General features: G+C 39.0%; 1 protein-coding gene across 1 annotated transcript in view; it reads right to left on the bottom strand.

The window, feature by feature from the left end:
• Window positions 1–25,907, bottom strand: part of ENPP3 (ectonucleotide pyrophosphatase/phosphodiesterase 3) — a 79,665-nt gene extending 53,758 nt beyond the window's left edge. The window contains exons 1-6 of the mRNA XM_043457408.1: window positions 25,753–25,907; window positions 19,810–19,885; window positions 15,777–15,899; window positions 13,859–13,984; window positions 8,513–8,573; window positions 2,916–3,013 (exon numbers count right to left, since the gene is read on the bottom strand). Of these exons, the coding sequence (XP_043313343.1) occupies window positions 2,916–3,013; window positions 8,513–8,573; window positions 13,859–13,984; window positions 15,777–15,899; window positions 19,810–19,885; window positions 25,753–25,830 (562 nt within the window). The 5' untranslated portion in view covers window positions 25,831–25,907. The remainder of the gene's footprint in view (window positions 1–2,915; window positions 3,014–8,512; window positions 8,574–13,858; window positions 13,985–15,776; window positions 15,900–19,809; window positions 19,886–25,752) is intronic.
• Window positions 25,908–26,113: the final 206 nt, after the last annotated feature.

Here is a 26,113-nt window from a genome sequence, read left to right as displayed (position 1 = left end):
GAGACCATCCAAAAGCCTCCATACCTACACAGAAACCAACCACCACCCAAGAGCCAGTAAGTTTCAGAGCAAGACATACCACGCAAATTCTCCAGCAACGCAGGAACATAGCCCTGAACATCAACATACAGGCTGCCCAAGATCACACCTGACACATAGACCCATCTCAAAACTCATTACTGGGAACTCCATTGCACTCCAGAGAGAAGAAATCTAGTTCCATGCACCAGAACACTGACACAAGCTTCCTTAATCAGGAAACCTTGACAAGCCAATCGTCCAACCCCACCCACTGGGTGAAACCTCCACAATAAAAAGGAACCACAGACCTCCAGAATACAGAAAGCCCACTCCAGACACAGCAATCTAAACAAGATGAAAAGGCAGAGAAATACCCAACAGGTAAAGGAACATGAAAAATGCCCACCAAGTGAAACAAAAGAGGAGGAGATAGGGAATCTACCTGAAAAAGAATTTAGAATAATGACAATAAAAATGATCCAAAATCTTGAAAACAAAATGGAGTTACAGATAAACAGCCTGTAGACAAAGATTGAGAAGATGCAAGAAATGTTTAATAAAGACCTAGAAGAAATGAAAAAGAGTCAATTAAAAATGAATAATGCAATAAATGAGATAAAAAACACTCTGGAGGGAACCAAGAGTAGAATAACAGAGACAGAAGATAGGATAAGTGAGGTAGAAGATAAAATGGTGGAAATAAATGAAGCAGAGAAGAAAAAAGAAAAAGAATAAAAAAAAAAAATGAGGACAACCTCAGGGACCTCTGGGACAATGTGAAACACCCCAACATTCGAATCATAGGAGTCCCAGAAGAAGAAGACAAAAAGAAAGGCCATGAGAAAATACTCGAGGAGATAATAGCTGAAACTTCCCTAAAATGGGGAAGGAAATAGCCACCCAAGTCCAAGAAACCCAGAGAGTCCCAAACAGGATAAACCCAAGGCGAAACACCCCAAGACACATATTAATCAAATTAACAAAGATCAAACACAAAGAACAAATATTAAAAGCAGCAAGGGAGAAACAACAAATAACACACAAAGGGATTCCCATAAGGATAACAGCTGATCTATCAATAGAAACCCTCCAGGCCAGAAGGGAATGGCAGGACATACTGAAAGTAATGAAAGAGAATAACCTACAACCTAGATTACTGTACCCAGCAAGGATCTCATTCAGATATGAAGGAGAATTCAAAAGCTTTACAGACAAGCAAAAGCTGAGAGAATTCAGCACCACCAAACCAGCTCTTCAACAAATGCTAAAGGATCTTCTCTAGACAGGAAATGCAGAAAGGTTGTATAAACGTGAACCCAAAACAACAAAGTAAATGGCAACGGGACCACACCTATCAATAATTACCTTAAATGTAAATGGGTTGAATGCCCCAACCAAAAGACAAAGACTGGCTGAATGGATACAAAAACAAGACCCCTATATATGCTGTCTACAAGAGACCCACCTCAAAACAAGAGACACATACAGACTAAAAGTGAAGGGCTGGAAAAAAATATTTCATGCAAACGGAGACCAAAAGAAAGCAGGAGTCGCAATACTCATATCAGATAAAATAGACTTTCAAATAAAGGCTGTGAAAAGAGACAAAGAAGGACACTACATAATGATCAAAGGATCAATCCAAGAAGAAGATATAACAATTATAAATATATATGCACCCAACATAGGAGCACCACAATATGTAAGGCAAACGCTAACGAGTATGAAAGAGGAAATTAATAGTAACACAATAATAGTGGGAGACTTTAATACCCCACTCACAACTATGGATAGATCAACTAAACAGAAAATTAACAAGGAAACACAAACTTTAAATGACACAATGGACCAGCTAGACCTAATTGATATCTATAGGACATTTCACCCCAAAACAATCAACTTCACCTTTCGTGTTAGTTTCAAACGTACAGCAACGTGATTCAGTCACACGTGTATCTATTCTCTTTCAGATTTTCCCCCCATATATAGGTTATTACTCCATTCCTCTCTATTATTAACTTTATAAAATTGTGCCCTAACACAGAAGTACAACATCATGATAAAGATGACGATACAAATGACAATTATGGTAATAACTTAAATCCATGCAAGGTACACTATGTACATAGTCTAGTGGTATTTCTATTAGGTGGGAAGTGAACATTTTATAGATGTAGAGACTGGGGCACCAGCAGGGGAAGTAAGTTGCTAGTAAGAGGTGGAGCCAGGTTCCAGGCATCTTGACTCCAGAACTGGACAGAGATGCTGGGCTTTTCACCTATGGCTGTTCTTCTTTAGTTGCTCAGTTGTGTCCGACTCTTTGTGACCCCATGACTGCAGCCCACCAGGTTCCTCTGCCCATGGCATTTCCCAAGCAAGAATACTGGAGTGGAATGCCGTTGCCTTCTGCAGGGGATCTTCCCAAGCCAGGGTTCAGACTCGCATCTCTTGCACTGGCGGGCAGAGTCTTTACCCCCGAGCCACCAGCGAAGCCCCTTCACCTCTGGGAGCCTCGGTATAGGCTGGTCTGTCTGGTCTACTCAGGTTCCTCCAGGCTCCTATTCTTACTGGTCATATCCACCTTGCTAAAAGCCAGAATCTAGATACGACAAGCACCATTTTTGAGACAGTATCTAGGAACAGATTTTCATAGAACAGAAGTTATATTCAATTACAAAACAAATCAAAATAAACAAAAAGATGAGCATGCTGCAAAAAGAGGAGGAGCCAGTAAGTGTAAGATAGATATCAATAGTAAAGTCATCAAAACTCTTGAGAGGAGCTGGGCTGAGACAAACCACTAACATTAAAGGTCAAAAAGAAAGCTGCACCATTTAGAGATTAACTAACTAGTTAATCTGTCATCCATACACATCTGATTGTAGGAGGCTTACTCAGTTTATTGATGTTAGGTATTAGAGTACTCCATGTCTGTAAATATTCAGCTCTAAATCCATCCATGGAAAACAAAATAACTGGTGGCAGGTCAAACCTGAAAATGGAAAACAAAAATTTAGACCAGTATCTTGATTTTTTTCAAAAAAGACTCTTTTCTATACTACTTATAATTCTCTAAATTTGAGAATGCTGAGAAAGTACAGTCAGAAATAGTTCTAAGTTTTCCTTTTTCTTTTTAAATATTTCCCTTTACAATCAGTGTTTCCAGTACATTGTTAATCCATATAAAAACGTACAATATTTTTTCAAAAGGTGTTACATAAATTATCTGGGTCTTTCAACTTGGGAATCTGACATCCTTTGAGTTCTAGAGTTTAAACAGTTTTGGCTAACTTTATTTTCATTTGCCCCTTGTCACTGGCTATCTGTAACACCCAAATATACCATGTAAGAAATTTGCCTAGCCCTGAGCATTTACATTGAACAGGGAGTGAGCGGTGTAGAAAAATCAGGGGCTTTGGCCTCAGAAAGACTTGAAATCTATTCTCTTCACTAACAAAACATCAACAGAAATGGGATTCTATGTTGTAGACCTTTCACAATTCTAGCTTTGGCTAAAGATCCAAAAGCAATGATTCCTGAGTTCAATGCTCACACTCAAAATTATATGTTACAATTATTCTACCACTTTTTGGATACATAGCAGAATTGTTATTGTGATATGGAATTCATGAGCTCTGAAACTTATGTTTTATTATTCTAAAGTTCTACATTTTGAACTTTCAGGATATTAGTATTAACTTCCAAAGCATTACAATTTCATTTTAGATGAGTATGTAAGTTACAATAATGAAAGGGAACTTTGGGTTATAGCCAGTGACTATCGTTTTTTCCATCTAATAATTTTTTCACTTCTAAAATTGTATTTGTATTTTATACACACACAATTAAAGATGTATAGCTTCATAATCCTTTTCCATACTAAACGCCACTGTGTAACCATCACCCAGATCACAAAACAGAGTAATACTTAGAATCTTTCCCTCATGCACTCATCTAGTCAAAAACTTCTGCAAACCACACCTCACTAAGATGATCAATATCTTGACTTCTAACAGCATAGATTAGCTGTGTCTATTTTTGTACTTAGATTTATACACAACAGAATCACACAGTGTGTATTCCACTGTGTCTAGCTGCTTTTACTTAACATTATGCTTGAGGTCCATCCATAATTTCGCATATGGTTATAGATCATTCATTCTCATAGCTGTCTAGAAGTCCAGTGATTCATCCTGTTGATGGGCATTTGAATACTTTCCAGTTTAGGGCTATTATGAATAACAACTATGAACACAGTAACTTTGTTTTGAATTCTAAACATAGTGCATGCAAATAAGAATGGCAAAGACATTTTCAACTCTGTGCTCAAGCAGTTTATCTACACTTTTGAGTAAGAATATGTGTTTCCAAGGAATTTGGTTAGAATATGTCTTTAAAAATTCTGACAAATGCCAAGTATTATCATAAAGAAAATTTTGAATGCTGTTATCAGCTAAAAACAAAAATAATTTCAGTTTCTCTCAATATGTTTGAGTAGAGCTAAAATATATATATATATATTAGCATAGCCATCTATTTGCACATTCTAAAGGAAATTGTGAGGAGAGTCTTGACGATGTCCATTTGGTCTCCCAGAATATACATTTACTGAAGAGTAACCCATTTAACAAATATCTGAGGCGGGTTTTGCATTAGATGGGCTTCCCCTATAGCTCAGCTAGTAAAGTATCCGCCTGCCATGTGGGAGACCTGAGTTCAACCCCTGGGGTGAGAAGATCCCTTGGAAAAGGGAAAGGCTACCCGCTTCAGTGTTCTAGACTGGAGAATTCAAGGACTGTTGCAGTCCATGGGGTCTCAAAGAGTCAGACACGCCTGAGCGACTTTCACTTCACTTGTGCTGAAAAAGCGAAAGTTAAGTCACTCAGTCCTGTTCAACTCTTTGCAACCCCATGGACTGCAGCCCACCAGACTCCTCCGTCTATGGGATTTTCCAGACAAGAGTCCTGGAGTGGGTTGCTGTTTCCTTCTCCAGGGGATCTTCCCGACCAAGGGATTGAACCCGGGTCTCCTGCATTACAAGCAGACGCTTTACCATCTGAGCCACCAGGGAAATTGTCACCTGTGCTAGGTACCGAGACAAAGGCACTAAGGAATCATAGCCTCTAACTGTGTGTGCGCACTTAGCCGCTCAGTTGTGTCTGATTCTTTGAGGCCCCATGGAATGTAGCCCACCAGGCTCCTCTGTCTATGGGATTCTCCAGGCAAGAGTACTGGCGTAGGTTGCCATTCCCTTCTCCAGGGGATCTTCTCAACCCAGGGATCAAATCCAGTCTCCTGCATTACAGGCAGATTCTTTTTCATCTGAGCCACCAGGAAAGCCCCACAGCCCTTATCTAGAGGGTGAAATTAAGAAGTAAACAGAAGTGATTAAGGACTAGATTTAGGTACAGGATGCTATTCAAGTACATAGATTCGGTATTGCTAATGTGAAAGCAGGCTCCGCAGGGGGTATGACATGTGAAGTGACCCTTAAAGAACAAACAGAAATGATCTGAAAAGAGAAAGGGACCAATGTTTCACTCAGAGAAAACACACAGCACAAAAGCCCATGTGAGATGAATGACTCATGCAACAACATTTATGAGCCTTAGAAACACGGGGCTAAGCAAACAAGAGAAAACAAAAGACAGACTTAGGAGGATATGTGATATGAGTGCATTTACGTAAAATTCTAAAACATGAATCTATGGTGATGAACAATATGAAAAGATATGACACTGAAAGATGAACTCCCCAGGTTGGTTGGTGCCCAACTTGCAACTGGAGAACAGTGGAGAAGTAACTCCAGAAAGAATGAAGAGATGGAGCCAAAGCAAAACAACACCCAATTGTGGACTTCTGATGCTGTAAAGAAAAATATTGCATAGGAACCTAGTCTATGAATCAAGGTAAACTGAAAATGGTCAAACAGGAGATGGCAAGAGTGAACATTGACATTTTAGGAATCAGTGAACTAAAATAGACTGGAATGGGTGAATTTAACTCAGATGACCATTATATCTACTACTGTGGGCAAGAATCCCTTAGAAGAAATGGATTAGCCCTTATAGTCAACAAAAGAGTCCAAAATGCAGTACTTGGATGCAATCTCAAAAACGACAGAATGACCTCTACTAGTTTCCAAAGGAAACCATTCAGTATCACAGTAATCCAAGTCTATGCCCCTACCAGTAATGCTGAAGAAGCTAAAGTTGAATGGTTCTATGAAGACTTAAAAGACTTTCTAGAACTAACACCCAAAAAAGACATCCTTTTCGTTTCTGGGGACTGGAAGGCAAAAGTAGAAAGTAAAGAGATACCTGGAGTAACAGGCAAATTTGACCTTGGAGTACAAAATGAAGCAAGGCAAAGATGGAGAAGCTCTATACAATCAGCAAAAACTGTGGTGCTGGAGAAGACTCTTGAGAGTCCCTTGGACTGCAAGGAGATCCAACCAGTCAATCATAAAGGAAATCAGTCCTGAATATTCATTGGAAGGACTGATGCTGAAGCTGAAGCTCCAATACTTTGGCCACCTGTTGTGAAGAGCTGACTCACTGGAAAAGCCCCTGATGCTGGGAAAGACTAAAGGCAGAAGAAGGGGATGACAGAGTGTGAGATGGTTGGATGGCATCACTGACTCGATGGTCATGAATTTGAGCAGACTGCAGGAGTTGGTGATGAACAGGGAAGCCTGGAGTGCTGCAGTCCATGGGGTTGTAAAAAGTCAGACATGACTGAGCGACTGAACTGAACTGAACTGAACTGAACTGATGGTGATGAAAATCAGAACAGAGACATCTTTCTGGGGACTTGGAAATATTCTATATGTTGGAAATATTCTATATCTGTGGGTTACATAGGTTTCTGAATTTCTAAAAATTATACTGAAGTGTGAATACCTCAATGCACAAGAACTACATCTCAAAAATTAAGAACAGAAAATTTGGACTGTTTACAGTGTGTAGAAAACAATCATCCAGGAATTTAAGTGACATATTGCAATTTGTGTTCAGTTCTGTTCAGTTGCTCAGTTGTGTCCGACTCTTTGTGACCCCATGGACTGCAGCATGCCAGGCCTCCCTGTGCATCACCAACTCCTGGAGTTTAGTCAAACCCATGTCCCTTGAGTCAGTGATACCATCCAACCATCTCAACCTCTGTCATCCCCTTCTCCTCCTGCCTTCAATCTTTCCCATCATCAGGGTCTTTTCCAACAAGTCAGTTCTTTGCATCAGGTGGCCAAAGTATTGGAGTTTCAGCTTCAGCATCAGTCCTTCCAGCGAATATTCAGGATTGATTTCCTTTAGGATGGACTGGTTGGATGTCCTTGCAGTCCAAGGGACTCTCAAGAGTCTTCTCCAACACCACAGTTCAAAAGCATCAATTCTTTGGCGTTTAGCTTTCTTTATAGTCCAACTCTCAAAGTCATTAGCACAATTCTGATTTTAAAATTTATATTTATAAATATGCCATCAAAATAATCTTGCAGCTTAAAGACAGGGTCATACATCTATGTGATCAGGATGTTGATTGTCTTCTCACATGAAATCTTCTGAACTTGGCACTATTATTATTGCTATTATTATTATTACTGTTATTCTGATTTTATAGATGAAGTTTAGGGACGTTACTAGGGCAAAGTCCTATGGGCAATCAGGACCCAAACTCAAGTCTTTTTTTAAAATTATAAATTCTTTACTCTTCTACCTAGAAACTTCTGAAGAGGGTAGCTGGATCTGGTATAAACCAAAGTAACATGATATACAAATAGACACATTATCCACACACATTTTTTAAAATGAAGTAATATTATCTAAAAATATCTCCATCAATTCTTCCTATAGCCTGATAGTGTTTTGTCTTTCTTTTGTCTCACTATCATGTCCCCACTGCTTGGGCCGGAAGAGTGAAGCAGATGAAGGGCAGAAAGGACAACCAGAGGCAAACGGGAAATTCACCTTGACTGCATACTTCCAGGGCTGGACCAAGTCCGAGAGCAGCCATCATAAACATGTGAGGGGGTTCATGGGAAGGTGGGGTGAGGTGTGATGCCTCATATGTTCATCACCCATGCCCACCTCATCCTTTCTCCAAGGTCCACCTTTCACAGCGAGGCCTTCCAAGGACAATTCTCTTCCCTTTCCCTCAGTGAGAATAAATCTGAGGGGCCAGGATGACAATGGAAAAAGAGTTTTGGCTAATGTCATTTAGATCTAAATTCTAGTTCTGATTTTTATAGGATCTTGGGATGTTACTACAAATACTTCAACCATTTTTTAAGCCACTGTTAGAATAACTTAATACAAGTTGCTTTGTAAACAATAAAGCAAACCAAAGTGTGTTGTGAGTTGGAAGCTACAAGGAATCTAATCTTTTGTTAACTGTTTTGTTTTCAAATGTAAACGTGGTGGGAAATTCCATCCTGCCTTCACTACATTTCCGTGTGCCATCTACTAAAGGAGGATAAACATGGCCATGTCCGTCTCACCCTTCTGGGCATTGAGGCTGCTGGGCCGTGCTGCATCCTTCTTCCACCCATGAGGTTTGTCCTGAAAAGCATTAAGATCAACATCTTTAGACAAGAAAAGAGAAACCAACATTCAATGGATATGATCTTTCCAAACGACTTAATTCATGCTACTCCAATGACAAAATTCACACAGAACATGTTAAATGCTAGTTCACACATTGACAAGGTCAGTGCCTGTAGCGATTTGCACAGATCAGTAATCTATACTAACAATATCAAGAAGCCCATCTTTACCAAGAAGACAAAGGGAATTCTTTTAGCTGGAAAGGGACAATTTCTTCTTTCTTCCTTTTTTTTTTAAATAAAGTTTTTTCCCCTCAAGGACAATGCTTTCCCAACCACTAGGAGGAAATGAGTTTAATAAATGAAAGTGTTAATCACTCAGTCGTGTCTAGCTCTTTGCAACCCCATGGAACCACTAGGTTCCTCTGTCCATGGAGTTTCCTAGTAAAGAATACTGGAATGAGTTGCCACTTCCTTCTCCAGGGGATCTTCCTGACCCAGGGATCAAACCTGGGTCTCCTGCACTGCAGGCAGATTCTTCACCAACTGAGCTGCCAGGGGCCCTTTAATTGACATAGGTATACAATCTAAAGAAAAATGAGAAGAAAGCATGAATAAAAGAGAAATAACCAAGGAGAATAATTGATATTGATGTTAAATGGGAAAAATTGAACAAATTTTTAAGATCATAACTTAAAAATTCTCACTCCATGGATGTTTCTGTTTATAGAATATTTCAGCTCATTAATGAAGTAGAAATGATCAAATATGAATGCCATCATTTGCAACTCCTAATGGACTATAGTCCATGGGGTCACAAAGAGTTGGACAACTTAGCAACTCAGCACACTTGCAATGGATCCATGCAATCATCATACATGCCTAACATGACCAAAATAACCCCAGACAGACAGATATGCCTCCTGATGGAAGTAACACCACTACGTGTGAAGGATACATGATAGATAGATAGGTAGACACTTGAATCTGAACAGTCCTCTGGTTCTAACTACCAGTTTGCAGGAAATACGGGAGAAGACAAAATGCTTAAGTCACAGAAGAGCCAATCTACAAATCCCAGACTGGAAAATTCTACAGAATAAGTGACTCCGTTTATCCAACATGTAAATTGCATGAGAGGAAGTAAAGAAAGGGAGAACCTACTTTTAAAGGATTTGAAATATGTCAGCCAATTGAAATGTCTGAAATCTCTTTGGATCCTACTTGAAACAAATATTTTTTTTTTTTTTAACCCATCAACTGAAATTTCTACCTTTTTTTTTTTATTATTAGTTGGAAGCTAATTACTTCACAACATTTCAGTGGGTTTTGTCATACATTGATATGAATCAGCCATAGATTTACACGTATTCCCCATCCCAATCCCCCCTCCCACCTCCCTCTCCACCCGATTCCTCTGGGTCTTCCCAGTGCACCAGGCCCGAGCACTTGTCTCATGCATCCCACCTGGGCTGGTGATCTGTTTCACCATAGATAGTATACATGCTGTTCTTTTGAAATATCCCACCCTCACCTTCTCCCACAGAGTTCAAAAGTCTGTTCTGTATTTCTGTGTCTCCTTTTCTGTTTTGCATATAGGGTTATCGTTACCATCTTTCTAAATTCCATATATATGTGTTAGTATGCTGTAATGTTCTTTATCTTTCTGGCTTACTTCACTCTGTATAATGGGCTCCAGTTTCATCCATCTCATTAGGACTGATTCAAATGAATTCTTTTTAACGGCTGAGTAATATTCCATGGTGTATATGTACCACAGCTTCCTTATCCATTCATCTGCTGATGGGCATCTAGGTTGCTTCCATGTCCTGGCTATTATAAACAGTGCTGCGATGAACATTGGGGTGCACGTGTCTCTTTCAGATCTGGTTTCCTCAGTGTGTATGCCCAGAAGTGGGATTGCTGGGTCATATGGCAGTTCTATTTCCAGTTTTTTAAGGAATCTCCACACTGTTTTCCATAGTGGCTGTACTAGTTTGCATTCCCACCAACAGTGTAAGAGGGTTCCCTTTTCTCCACACCCTCTCCAGCATTTATTGCTTGTAGACTTTTGGATAGCAGCCATCCTGACTGGCGTGTAATCGTACCTCATTGTGGTTTTGATTTGCATTTCTCTGATAATGAGTGATGTTGAGCATCTTTTCATGTGTTTGTTAGCCATCTGTATGTCTTCTTTGGAGAAATGTCTGTTTAGTTCTTTGGCCCATTTTTTGATTGGGTCATTTATTTTTCTGGAATTGAGCTGCAGGAGTTGCTTGTATATTTTTGAGATTAATCCTTTGTCTGTTTCTTCATTTGCTATTATTTTCTCCCAATATGAGGGCTGTCTTTTCACCTTACTTATAGTTTCCTTTGTAGTGCAAAAGCTTTTAAGTTTCATTAGGTCCCATTTGTTTAGTTTTGCTTTTATTTCCAATATTCTGGGAGATGGGTCACAGAGGATCTTGCTGTGATTTATGTCGGAGAGTGTTTTGCCTATGTTCTCCTCTAGGAGTTTTATAGTTTCTGGTCTTACATTTAGATCTTTAGTCCATTTTGAGTTTATTTTTGTGTATGGTGTTAGAAAGTGTTCTAGTTTCATTCTTTTACAAGTGGTTGACCAGTTTTCCCAGCACCACTTGTTAAAGAGGTTGTCTTTTTTCCATTGTATATCCTTGCCTCCTTTTGTCAAAGATAAGGTGTCCATAGGTTCGTGGATTTATCTCTGGGCTTTCTATTCTGTTCCATTGATCTATATTTCTGTCTTTGTGCCCGTACCATACTGTCTTGATGACTGTGGCTTTGTAGTAGAGTCTGAAGTCAGGCAGGTTAATTCCTCCATTTCCATTCTTCTTTCTCATGATTACCTTGGCTATTTGAGGTTTTTTGTATTTCCAACCAAATTGTGAAATTCTTTGGTCTAGTTCTGTGAAAAATACCGTTGGTAGCTTGATAGGGATTGCATTGAATCTATAGATTGCTTTGGGTAGATGAAACAAATATTTTTTAATATCATGAAACAGAAAAGTCTGAACACAGATTAGATATTTGTTGATAATAAATATTATAATCACTGAAGACATTTTTAGACATATTGATGGTATTCTAATTTTGTTAAATGTTCATCTTTTTTAGATACATGCTAAAAATATTTATAGATGAATGATATTAACATTAGGATTTCCTTTGATGTAATCTAAAATTTTCAAAGATAGGTTGGGGGTATTTTATTAAGAAAAAACTCCAAAACTTGAAAATGAGCAAAAGGAGAACTGATAATTAGACTTCATTTTAGTGTCATGCTGGTAATTATTATAATCTTAAAAGCCCCTCTCTGGATTGTCTACTTGCCTATAAGTATATATCTTTATCTAGCTTATCTTTTACTATTTATTTTACACCTTAATAAGGATAGCATTTTGGAGGAGGAAATGGCAACCCACTCCAGTGGGCTTGCCGAGAAAATCCTATGGACAGCGGAGCCTAGTGGAGCCTGGTGGGCTAAAGTTCGTGGGGTCGCAAAGAGTCGGACAGGACTGAATGACTGAGTACACACACAAGGATTCATTTAATCAGTAGAAAACTAATAACAGTGTGACTGATTCTTGTCTGATAGCAAGTAAATTGTCCTATAACAAAGCAAATCATTTGTGTCCCACCAAAAAATATATCTTCAGTGATTTTGTTCCAATACTCTTTCAGTTCTATGTATACTTAGTCTCTGTTCCTCTGAACCAGCTTAACACTCCAGTTGGCTATCTCCTTAATGAGTTAATGGATCTTTGATATATATGCTTTGTATTTATTAGAGTCATATTTTTATCTTTTTGAAAATTTCACTGTGTCAGCATGAGACAAGATTGGTCATGAGTTGATCATTGCTGAAGAAAGGTGATGGATCTATGTTAAAAACATACTGTTCTCTTCCATCTATACATTAGAAATTAATCTTTTTTTCCCCCAAAATTCTAAACTTAAAATATAAAAGTAACTAGCTGGTTTCTTGCACAAAAATTATTCAAATTCCCTCCAACTCCTGCCTGGAGACACAATTTTGGCAAGAATCATTTACATCTGTAAAGTGTTGAATTCTTAGAGTGAGAAAACACTTACCTTTGTTTAAAAAATAAACTGAAATGATTCAGGGAACACCAAAGTAATTAATTAGTGGTAATAGTAAACTTCAACATTGCCTGTAACGATCGCCTTTGTTTTTGCTAAATTCAAGAAATACTGTGCAATGAATTCAGTGAGAAAATTCACCACATGACCAGAGAATCACTATTGAGATAAAAAGTTAAGAGTTATAAAATTAGGGTAGAGGGCAGGAGACTACAAAGGTCAGAGGCAGTATGTTCAGTGAACTTATTAGAGAAACAAGCAACTGAAACTATACTTGCTTTGTGAATTTAGATAGGTTTTTAATGACACAATATTCACTGTTAAGTACCAATTATTATTTAAAAACAGACTTAACCATTTGGAACTTTTACTTTCCTTTCTGATTGCCCTTCTTAGCTGATTTTCAATTATATTTTGCATAAAAACTGATCTATCCATTAGTGCAAAACCTATTTTCTACTAAGGGATAATAATGTTTCTACTATAACATTCTTCCTATTTTAAAAAAATCGAAATTCAATTTAATCTCTTTTTTGTATAAAAATATCACACATGTTGATTATGAGAAAAGGGTTGACAGCAATTGCTTCAGCAAAACTTGAAGCAATTTTTTTGCTATATATATGTGTGCATTTTTCTTAAGTTTCATCAGATATTCAGAGAGATTGGTGATTTTTTTAAAAGAAATCTGCACCCCTAAAGCAGTAAAGCAAGTGAAATCAGGCATTGATAAACCTGGATTCTCATTTTGGCTCTGCATGACCTCTTGCCAGTCCTAAATCAGCCATTAAACCAACCACTCAGGACATAGTTGTTTCAACAATCCTATTGGTTTAACCAGCTGCTATTTGGGCCAGAGAATCTCATTTGTGATGTTTTAACCTCAGGATCTGCCATCCCGTGTCTCAAACCACAAGGATGTCTACCATAGGCATTGGACTGAAAAAGATCTTGCTCTACAGACAACATGGAACGTTGAGTTTTTTCTTCTATAATATCTAAGCTATGAGCTCCCTTTCTCTTTCGTACACAAAACACATTTCTTCCCACAGTAAACACATTGAGTCTTTTCTTCCACACGCAGTGGCCAAAAATTCTTTGACTGGTTTTAATATTATCAGCCTAGGCCAGCTCTAGGGTCACTGAACTCATGAAGGCAAATGGGCAACACCTGCTTACCTTGGCAAACAATCTTATAGTCAGCACAGCAATCTTTCTTCTGTAAACAGTCATCTGAACAAGAGCAAAGGCTGGATTTCAATCTGGTCTCCCCACAGCGAAATTTATTGCATGTCCATATTTGAGCTGAAGAATTACACAATTCAGTTTTGAGCATACAACTTCTTCTAAGAATACCAATACCAAAAATATCAAATACCATCCAAATACCAAATACCATCCAATACCAACACTATAAATACCATGCATTTCTTCTTGTATTATCATATGGTCAAATTCTTAATTTATCTGCATCCACAAATGAAAATATATAATACGAATAAGAGGCAGTCCACCACTTTTCCTCTTTTGGCATGGGTGGCAGAGAGGAATGTAGCTTTATAAGCTGTGGTTCTGGTCTACCTATCAGGTACACCTCTGAGTTTGGAGAAACTGAACACCTGTCCTATTCCCACCCAAGGACAGAAGAACTACCAGCCTGAGTGACCATTGCCACCCAAGAGCAGCCTGATCTAAGGACTGACATCAAGGCAGAGGCAGTGACAGCAGAAGTAACAGGAACATGGCCAGGTCTCTAGGAACACAGGCAGCCAGGGTACATTCCAGGTGACAGTGAAAGGATGGTAGATCAGCTCCCCAACGTGCCTCTGGGATTTTTCCAAGATAGGCACTTAATGTGAGATCAGTTTCAGTAAATCTAGAGCTAACAGCAAGAGGCTGAATCTACAAGCTAACAAGAGGAGATTGTTTCCTAAAGGGCCACCTGCCAGGAAATGGTGATTGGCATTAATGTCAGCCCTACAATCAGACAAATGCATTGGCTAGGTGACAGCTGTATGTTTCAGTCATGCAGAATTCTTCATTCTCCATTACATATTATGTACTTAGAAAGAAAATATTTTTTAATAATGAATTAAAGGGAATACAGATCTTATCCCTACTGGGTTATCCTCTCCCTCGAGCCCTTTTCAGAGAAAATAATGAAAGGAGCTCTACTGTTCTAATCTTCATTATCATTAAACCACTAGACACACCACCACCATTTTCATTGACTTCCTAGAAAATTAGATATTGAAAACTAAGCTGTCTCTTCCACCTCAAGGACAATGTTTCTGAAGTTGTGTTCCATGGAACACTGGCATCAGAATCACCAAGAATCACCTGCTTTCTATGGGAGTCTTATACTCTCCAAGAACCACTAAAAATGAAATTAAATAAGATGACAAGCCATAGGAAAACTCCTTCGAAATGTGTATAATTTGACAGTATTTTATCTGCTGGAGACTGTTATTTCTCAACCTCAACTAAACAAAGTGTGAATTCTATCTTTAGAATACTGAAAAAGAGGACAGGCTAATACTAGATCCTGAATACAAGGTGTTATGGGCTGAATTGTGTCCCTTCCCAAAAATGCTGATGTCTTAACCCTCTTCCCCCATTACTATGAATGTGACCTTATTTAGAAACGGTTCTTTGCAGACAAATTAAAATGAGGTCATTAGCGTGGGTCCCAACCCAGTGTGACTGGTATTCATCTTGTAACAAGAAATTTGGACATGAACACATGCAGAGGGAAGACTGAAGACACGGGGAGAAGGTCATCTAGAGATAAGGGCAGACTTTTGAGTTTTGCTGCCACAAGCCAAGGAACACCAAGGATGGCCAAAACCATGGCAACCTACCAAAACCTAGAAAAGAGGCAAGGAATGGATTCTCCCTCACAGTCTTGGAATGAATCAACCCTGCCAACACCTAGAACTTGGACTTCTAGTTTCCAGAATTTCTGTGGCTTAAGCCACTCAGTATGTGGGACTTTGTTATGTCAGCCCAAGCAAGCTATTAACACACAAGTGTCTGGTGAGCATTTGCACATTCATTAATGATCACACAACCAACATGTTAATAAACTTGTTTGTACTTGATTGCACACAGGTGTCTTCAAAGTCCCAGCAGCAGTCGCCTCGGCCTTTACATCCCGCATCACAGCGGCAGCCCTCTAGTCCTCTATGTGAAGCATCAAAGCATTTTTTTCTGCAGCTGCCTGTAGGGTAAAGGGATAAGGCAGTCAATGCTCAGCAGTTATCCAATGTCTCAAAGTTTGATGGTGGAAGCCCAAGAAGTACCCAGTACAGATTAGGACAGAAAAATAGATAAGTTTTATTGCACTGCCTGACTCATGAGTGCAAAGTGATAAATAATGAATAATACATAATAACTGATTTTTCCCCAGGACTCCAGAGAGGTCCCAGACTCAAAGACACCAGGGTCTATTAGGAGAGGGTAAGAGGGACAAACAGAGGCTAAATGTAGTGAAATTGGTTGAAAGTCTGGATCCCATCTCCCACGTCAGAATAGAAGGCTTATAATTTGGAAGAAAGTGGGAGGAGTTGCTTTCATCACAGAGGCTGCAGACATGGAGGACAGCCGTAATGAGCAAAAAGGATGAACAAGTCTTACTATTCAATGAAACAAATGGTCACCAGACCTTTGAGAATGGCTGAATAGCATCCAACATGAAGGATCAGAACAAACAAGAGAAAAAGGGAAAACTTTTGAAGAGTAAATAATGCAAGGAGTAGAAGAGTTAAACACACACACACGCAACTGATTGAGATGCTCAGAAAAGATATCACATTCAAGAAATAAGAAAGTAAACTAATTCTAAAAAGGTAAATCATGTTCAGGGTGCTCTTGGAAATAAAAAAAAACATGACAACAGTAATGAAAAATTCAGTGGCGGGGTGTGGTAGGCAGAATTACGGTTCTCAGGAAGGTTCCCTCCCCTGATCCGAGAGACTATGAATATATTGTCTTGCATGATAAAGGGGCTTTGCAGATGTAATTGAGGCTACTACATAGTTGACCCTTAAACAGGGAGGTAGTACTGAAAAGTGAAAACAAGGAAAATAAAAATGATATTGTTAAAGAAATCATAATAAAATTGCCCAGAATTGAAGAGCAAACATTATTACATCAAAGTTGCTCACTAAATTTTCATAGCAAAACTCAAAGCAAGGGATCAACAGGGTTAGAGAGATCTGGAAAGCTCCCAGGGAAAGAGCAGGAGAAATATATAAAGGATCTTAAGTCAGAATGATATCAGAAAAGCAACACTGGGAGAGGACATAGGTCAAATGACATGTTGGATACATGCAATAAGTGGATAGGTGCATAAGAATAGGTACACGTGTAGCAATTAGATAGCAACAAAGTTTAGTGAGAAAGTATGGGGAAAGGTTTATAAACCAATTACATAAAATGTCTTTACATTTTTACATTCATTCTGCTCCTTTGAAACATATTCTGCACTTGACTTTTGGGACACAGCAGTCACCTGGCTTCCCTCCCACATTCCTGTCCACTCTTTCCTAGTCTTCTTCCTTCATCTTCCAATTCTTTAAGGCTGGCATACCCTGGTCACATTGCTTTAAATCCCACATATGATGCTGATATTCACCATGTTGTATGTGCAGTCAGAACTTCCCTGAATGCCAGCCTTATATATCTAACTACTTTTTGACTTTTCTACTTGGACATCTGGTAGATACTTCAAATTTCACGTATCCAAAATGAAGTTCCTGATTATTCCTCCCAAACCAACTCCTTCTACAGTCTTATCCAATCTCAATTATGGAAATTCCATATTTTTAGGAGTTCATGCTGAAATACTGAGGTCATTCTTGACTACTCTATTTCTTACTCCATATTCAACCTGTTGATACAGTCTATTTACTACATCAAAAGGTCTCCAAATCCAAATACTTTTTCCCAGTTACAGTGCTACCACCCTGGTCCAAGACATATGGATCTTTGATATCATTGCAATAATTTTCTAACTTGTCTCTCTACTTCTAGTATCACTCAGGCATTTATTCAGCAGCTGGAATGATCACACAGAAAAGCAAACAACAGCATGTCATTCCTTTACTCAAAACCTCCAATCAATCCGCACCACACTCAATGAAAGCTGAAGCCCACATTTTGACCTACCAACCCCTCTATGATCTGACTCTTCTTTGGTTGATCTCATTTTATGACTACCCTCCCTCTGGTCCTCTTAGTTCTAGCTCACTGATCTCCTATTATTCTTTAAACAGAACTTGCCAGGCAAGAATAGCCCTTGCTATTTTCTCTTGCCTGAAATGTTCTTTGCCAAAATATCCTTGTTTCTTCCCCACTGCCTCTAGCTCTTTACTCAAAAGTTATTATATACTTCTTACCTGCCCTGACTCTATATTTCATGTTCCCCCTTTCAGTTTTATTTATTCCTTAGCACTTTCTCTATCATAATATATTATATATATATATATATGTATATATATAGCATATTTTTTTTCTTGTCTGTATTCCATGCTAGAATGTAAACACTTTGAAGGATTTTTGTCTGTTTCTTGTATCACTATATCCCCAGTAATTAGAGTAGCACTGAGTACAGAGTCAGTACTTACTTGTTGAAAACAAGTAAAAGAAGGGATGTGCACAAAAAAATGATAAAATTGTCATTCAAACTAGAAAAACTAGTTTAAAAACTCACACTTGAAAAAAATACTGCCTTTGAAAAGTAGGTTAATTAGAGCAGAGAATGGTGAAAATGATCAAGAGTTGGGGCTTACGAAACAAGAGTTGTGGTGGAAGAATGAGGGGGTGACTATGTTAAGGATGCTGGCAAAGAGGGATCAGTGTTAAAGGCCAGTCCCCTGGGCAGGAGGGGAAGGGGAAGGATGGCATATAAGCCCTGACAGACAAAGGAAGAGAATGAGGAACAATGACTCTGGGGAGCCAGTCAATAGCTGTACTAACATAGGGAAGGGGTGGAAAGAGCTGGATTAATTGGAGATTTTGTTTAGAGATTACTTTTGCCTTTTGCAATTAAGTTACGTGATTTGTGGGAGGAAATAACCAAGAATTGATACCCACCTCTATGCACTAACATCAGAAACCACCAAAATGGCCAGCCAACATTTGCTAGATCTAGGCCTGGTTCTGCAGCTCAGAAACCCAGAAGCAAAATGACCAGAAAAGATAGGCATTTTCCAGTCAATGCCCATCTCTCAGTCCCACGGTGTTCCCATGTGATACTATGGGAACTGCGTGTCTGTAAATTAACTGAAAACATATTGGAAAATTGCCAGTTAACATCACCAAGGGTCTCCCAATGAAGAAGCAATAAGATTTTCCCCATTGGAGTCAAATTAGAAGTTGATCAACCAAATTAAAAAGGAGAATAAATTATCTAACATTTGACCCCATACATTCCCTGAGTAAAAGTGTCTAAACAATACATACCAAGATTATAGTAAATGCACATAAAGTACATTTATAGAGTCACTTATAAATGGTTTATTTACTCTTACATACTAATAGGATATGGCAAAAGACATGTGAGGTGTTTTGATATTTTGAGCCACAAATCTCCTATTTTTTATTTGCTTCTTATGGAAAAAATAATAACAATCATAATTGTGAAGCTCTTACTGTGCACTCTATTTCAGGAAAGTGGCACTGCCTAGCCAAGAAAGAGTGAGATTTCAAGGATAGGGTAATATTAACATGATATCAAGTACAAATGTGGTGGCTAGAGGTCCTGGGTGTGAAGCACCTAAGACTTTCAAGGCCGAGTTTATCATCTGGTATTAACGATAGAGTAGGAGTAGGGAGAGAAGGAACCTTTGATCCAGTTTCCGAAGTCCTCTAGGAAGGTGATGAAAAGTAAGTGGGGAAAAACTGGAATGATATGAACCTCAAAGAAGAAGGGAGATGAGGTCAAAGGAGAAAGTCCAGATGTGGCAATGGATGGTGCTAACCACAGAAAAGTGGGGTGTGGGAGAAAGAGGAGCCTAGCAGGGGGAGAGCGACATGCAGGAGAGAGGAGGCAAGTCCAAGTGCTAACAGTGAAGGTGAGGAGAAAGAAGAAGGAAAAAAATATTCTGAGGAAATCCTGAGGGGTGTACCTTGCTCTTCTTGTCGTCTGAGTCCAGCCACCAGGCCTAATGCAAGTGACACAGCCGCCAACAAAATGAGAAGAACCTGTTGTAAAATTTTTAAAAATGTGACCTTTACAATTTCATTAAAATATACAAAAATCCAGATATCCCGTCTCCCCCAGTGATTGTTAGGGGAGCACAGTGTGCTAGCTTTGGTAGCCCAGATGGTAAAGAACCTGCCCAGAGTGCAGGAGACCTGGGTTCAATCCCTGAGTCAGAAAGATCCCCTGGAGAAGGAAATGGCAACCCACTCCAGTGTTCTTGCCTGGAGAACTCCATGGAAAGATGAGCCTGGAAGGCTACAGTCCATGGGGTAGCAAAGAGTCAGACACCAATGAGCAACTTTCACTCACTCATTCCATGGGTGACTATTATGGGAGCACAGTGTGCTAGCATTTCATAATACCAGAATTTTAAAATACCATTGATTACAGACTTTAAGTTCAAATACATTAGTCCCAGTTGGTTTAACCCCAAATTGAGTTAAAGTAAAAACGAAACCAAGGGGGCCAATTATCTTTGCACATTTTTCTTTCTTAACTAGATACATGTTTGGAGATCATCTATTTAAATGATTTTTTAATTTTAGTCACTCAGTCTTGTCCAACTCTTTGCAATCCCATGGATTGTAGCCTACCAGGCTCCTCTTTCCAAGGAATTCTACAAGCAAGAATACTGGAGTAGGTTGCCATTCCCTTCTCCAGAGGATCTTCCCCAACTCAGGGATCAAACCCTGGTCTCCTGCATTGGGGCAGATTCTTTACCTTCTGAGCCACAAAGAAAGTCTTATTTATTTAAAAGTATCCCCAAACTCTAAAATCATGAATTACATCATTTCCAGGAAACAGGGTTTCTGATCATGAGAAAACAGTGAAGATATTTCAGTTCAGTTCAGATCAGTCGCTCAGTCATGTCCGACTCTTTGGGACCCCATCAACTACAGCACGCCAGGCCTCCCTGTCCATCACCAACACCCAGAGTCCACCCAAACCCATGTCCATTGAGTCAGTGATGCCATCCAGCCATCTCATCCCCTGCCGTCCCCTTCTCCTCCTGCTCTCAATCTTTCCTAGCATCAGGGTCTTTTCCAATGAGTCAACTCTTCGCATGACATGGCCATAGTGTTGGAGTTTCAGCTTCAGCATCAGTCCTTCCAATGAACACCCAGGACTGATCTCCTTTAGGATGGACTGGTTGGATCTCCTTGCAGTCCAAGGGACTCTCAAGAGTCTTCTCCAGCCCCACAGTTCAAAAGCATCAATTCTTATGCACTCAGCTTTCTTTATAGTCCCACTCTCACATCCATACATGACCACTGGAAAAACCATAGCCTTGACTAGATGGACCTTTGTTGACAAAATAATGTCTCTGCTTTTTAATATGCTATCTAGGTTGGTCATAACTTTCCTTCCAAGGAGTAAGCATCTTTTAGTTTCATGGCTGCAGTCACCATCTGCAGTGATTTTGGAGCCCAGAAAAATAAGGTCAGCCATTGTTTCCACCGTTTCCCCATCTATTTTCCAAGAAGTGATATGACCGGATGCCACGATCTTAGTTTTCTGAAGGTTGAGCTTTAAGCCAACTTTTTCACTCTCCCCTGAAGATATTTAACATATAAAAATATAATCTCCAAACAATCAACTAGCAAATTACCTGCTCTGCTCTACATAGCAAACAAATGTTCTGGGTAATCTGGAAGTCATTGACTAATGATTGTTTATGTAATCATTATCACCATGCTGACAAAGGTCTTCAGTGTAATGGACTTCATACTATGACTGAAATTAAACTGTGTAATAAAGAGAATTCTTTTCACTGATCTCTTTCCCCATCAAGTCCAATGATAAGTATCCTGAATGATAGAGCTTGAACACACAGTTTACTTAGGTAATTAGGTACTTAATTAGGTAATTAATTAGGTAATTAACTAGGTACACAGATTACTTATGTCAACTACAAAATGGCGTCCTCAGTGGCTCAAACGATAAAGAATCTGCCTGCAAAGCGGGAGACCCAGGTTTGACCCCTGGGTTGGGAAGATTCCCCTGGAGAAGGAAATAGCAGCCCACTCCAGCATTCTTGCCTGGAGAATTTCAGGGACAGAGGAGCCTGATGGGCTACGGACCACAGGGATCACAAACACTGAGCAACTAACACTTGCACTTTCACAAACTGGCGCTTGCCAAGAGCATCGCCAGCGACTGGACAAGGGCATGTGCCATCTGACTCCGGGGAGGGCGAACTCTGTGCCGCTGCAGCTGTCGACCTTTAACACACCCTGAGGGAATTCAGGGCGGAGTGAGGCACTCCGTGCTCCAGGGAATCTGGTGGGACAGGTCTTTAGATAGCTAGATACTTTCAGAAACTGATTTCAGGATTCCAATCCCTGCATCTCTTCATATTTAGAAAAACAGAAATCTCTTCATGATGAGATGAGTTCCTTATGACTAACAGAAAATCTTTTGTAAAATGAGTGCTTCATAGCACTGAACTTCTGCTTCCATTCATGAAGGTGAAAGAGGAGAGTGAAAAGGCTGGCTTAAAGCTCAACATTCAAAAAACTAGGATCATGACATCTGGCCCCATCACTTCATGGAAAATAGATGGGGGAAAAGTGGAAACAGTGACAGACTTTATTTTCTTGGGCTCCAAAATCATTGCAGATGGTGACTGCAGCCATGAAATGAAAGGATGCTTGCTCCTTGGAAGAAAAGCTATGACAAACCTAAACAGCATATTAAAAAGCAGAGACACTACATTGCTGAGTGTAGTGTCCACATACTCAAGGTCCACATAGTCAAAGCTATGATTTTTCCAGTAGTCATACTGCTTGGAAGAAAAGCTGTGATAAACTTAGCATATTAAAAGTAGAGACATCACTTTGCTGACTAAGGTCCATAAGCCAAAGCTATGGTTTTTCCAGTAGTCATGTATGGATGTGAGAGTTGGACCATAAAGAAGGCTGAGTGCTCAAAAATTGATGCTTTCAAAGAGTGATGCTGGAGAATACTCTTGAAGAATCCCTTGGACAGCAAGGAAATCAAACCAGTCAATCCTAAAGGAAATCAGCCCTGAATATTCATTGGAAGGACTGATGCTGAAGCTGAAGCTCCAATACCTTGGCCATCTGATGCAAAGCGCAGACTCATTGGAAAAGACCCTGATGCTGGAAAAGATTGAGGACAGGAGAAGGGGACTACAGATGATGAGACGATGGATGGTATCACCAACTTAAACTCAGACATGAGTTTGAGAAAACTCAGAGAGTTGGAGAAGGACAGGAAAGCCTGGCGTGCTGCAGTACATGAGGTAGCAAAAAGTTGGACTTGACTGAGCGACTGAATAACAACTCCCTTCACCAAAATCTCATATATTGACCTTCCCCCGCTGCCTGTCTGGAGCTACCTCTCAGAGCTATTTGAGGTGCTTTCTACTGGGCTGCAGCCTTCATTTTGTACCAAATAAAACTTACCTGGCAACTCTCAAGTTGTGCACTTTTTTAGTTGACATTAGGAAAGTATTTTATAATGCCAATGAAATTTGTTATTTTTTTTAAAATCAGTTTAATGAAAGAAAAAAACCAGTATCAAAATTTGCTTTTGATAATAAAGACCCTACTTAAGGTATAGATTTGTTTGTTTGTTTGCCTTCTGGAAATCAACTAAAAATTAACACATCTAACTTTTAAAATGGAAGTGAATTTAAGGATGGGGAAACGTGTTAAATACTATGAAAACAATTCTCATATGAAGTGTCAAAGTTAGCCCAAGGTCAGTGACCTCCAATAGGTGTTCGTTCAGTAGAGAGGATGAAGAGGAAAAGTGAACATAAGCAGTTATTAAACAACACCATTAACACCTTTATTTTGATTCTCAAAAGCCACAGATTTAGATTAAGGTTAAAAATGTTACAAAGCAAAAATGCACTGGGAAACTTTCCTATGATAAACCTCACGAGTCAGAGTCAGCTATATTTCAGTTTACACTTTATTTTTGGGTCTTTTATCATCCAAACTTGCTGGAAAAATAAGCAACATCTAGCTGTCTTTTGTTGATGCTGCAGCTGTCGTCAAGACTAGCAGTCATGTCTGAGTCTTTGTGACCCCGTGAACTGTAGCTCTCCAGGCTCCTCTGTCAATGAGATCCTCCAGGCAAAAGTACTGGAGTGGGTTGCCATTTCCTCTTCTAGGGGATCTTCTCCACCCAGGGATTGAACCCAAGTCTCCTGTATCTCCTCTACTAGCAGGTGGATTCTTTACCACTGAACCACCTGGGAAGCCCTAGGCTAAGAAGGTTCATCTTCAACCTTGTATAATCATGACTCTAACTATGTAACTCTGAATAAGTTTCTTGATATTAAGGTGCAAATATATCTTAAACTATCTTATACTATCTACAAATTGTAGAGGGGAGTACTCTGAACTCCAAAAATTACTGAGAAACCAACATTTGATTTTAACTTGACTGAATAAAGAATGCTAGAAACAGATACATTTAAAATTTTGTAATACAACTTTTACTAAAATATAGAAATAGTAGGGTTGAAACTATGATTTTACAATATTGAGCTTCCATTTATGTGTACTAATAAACCATTAAAAGGATACAAAGAAGGGAAATAAATGATGAACAAGATTTGCTCTCAAGGAATTCCCTGAATTTATAAGATAGGATAAGTATGATAAATGGCATAAGAGCTAAAAGTTCCCAGAATAACAAATGTCAAAATTCCCAGAAAAATAAATGGAATATCTTTGTTATATTATAAACTCAAACTTTGTTTGAGTTCCCTTTGTTATAGTTATTGAGCTCAATTCTTACACACATCGTTTCACTTACACCTCCAAACAATGCTTGCATGAAAGAGTGAATGGTGATGGCATTAAGTTGGGAATCTAGGAGAAAACTGCAGCAGGAGAGTTGTGAGAAAATCAGGCAAATGGTTTTGACTATAAGGTAGATGCTGAAGAAAGGGCAAGCAGGCACTTGCTATCTTAGGACTGAAACTCAGTCAAGAGTGAGAACTAGCAGCCAATGCGGAATTCTTGATAGAGAATACACTCTTAAATCCATGAAAGGTTAGAGTCCATAAAGAAAAGATCTTCACACAGTGTTTGGTGAAATGCCCAAAGAGAAGAAAGATAAATAAACAAATAATTCAGATAAGGAGAAAAGTGGTAAAACCAGGAATTTCAATGTCATCATGAAAGCAAGGGGGAGAGAATTCAAAATGAGAAATTGCTCCATGATATCTGAGTATTGCTGTTATGAAGACTTAGCAGGGAGAAGGATTGACTTTTGAGGTGGCAACTTCAGTGCAGTAAAAAAAACCCCCCAAAACTAGAGAATAAAAAACGGTTGGCTGGTGAGAAAACTGAAGCAATGAGGAGAGTCGGAAGTTCGATGGTAAAAGAAAGAAAGAATGTAATAAAACCAAGACAAGTTTTTGTTTTAAGACAGGGAGGATCTTACAGTACAAAAGAACAAGAAAGAGAAAGCAGGCAAAAGAGACTATCCCTAGGAGTGAAGTTAAATGGCACAAAATCAACAATTGAAAAAAGAATTAAAGACCCTGATTTTAATTCCTCACCCTCTGGTCTTAACATACTCACGCACAAGGGTGACTTGGGAGATAATTATAGTTATAATCATGGTAAAATCAGTGCTGCTAAGCATTTTGCCACAGATCCCAGTTTTTTAGATTGACCAAATATTAATTTGTTGTTATGCAAATTTCTTATTTGCAAAATGTGATTTAAAAGTTTGCTTTAGAGTTGTCATCAGGGATAAAACTGAACACAGTTACTTAAAACTTCATATTTAAATAGCAACACAAACAATTACAATTCTAGAGTCATACCCCTACCTTTTGCCACAAACTACAAGGGTGAAAATGTTAAAATGTACTTACAATGCAAATTATTTTGTACTTCTTTACAGTCTTTCTCTTAACAGTTTCTTCCGTTGTTAAATCCAGTGTAGATTGCATTGTTCTGTTCGCTAAATAAACCCGTTCTACCAGAAGACAGTAGACTGATTTCCTTTTTCTAGTCTGGCAAAGAGAAACTGCATGAATTACATCACTGTGACTGGCTTTTAAGTGTTTGGAAAGCTCACAGCTCTTTAATGATTGGATAGGTAAGACAGGAAAAAAAGCTGTAATAACAATAGTGTCATGAGATGAAAGTTCATTTCCCGTACACTGTAGACAACTGTTTTTTCTGTCCTTTGAAAAAATCTAATTCAGGGTCTTGTGGAATTCTTTCCATGGA

This window comes from Cervus canadensis, chromosome 33 (genome assembly GCF_019320065.1).
Source record: "Cervus canadensis isolate Bull #8, Minnesota chromosome 33, ASM1932006v1, whole genome shotgun sequence".
Lineage (NCBI taxonomy): Eukaryota > Metazoa > Chordata > Mammalia > Artiodactyla > Cervidae > Cervus > Cervus canadensis.
This window is presented reverse-complemented; position numbering and strand designations above follow the sequence as displayed.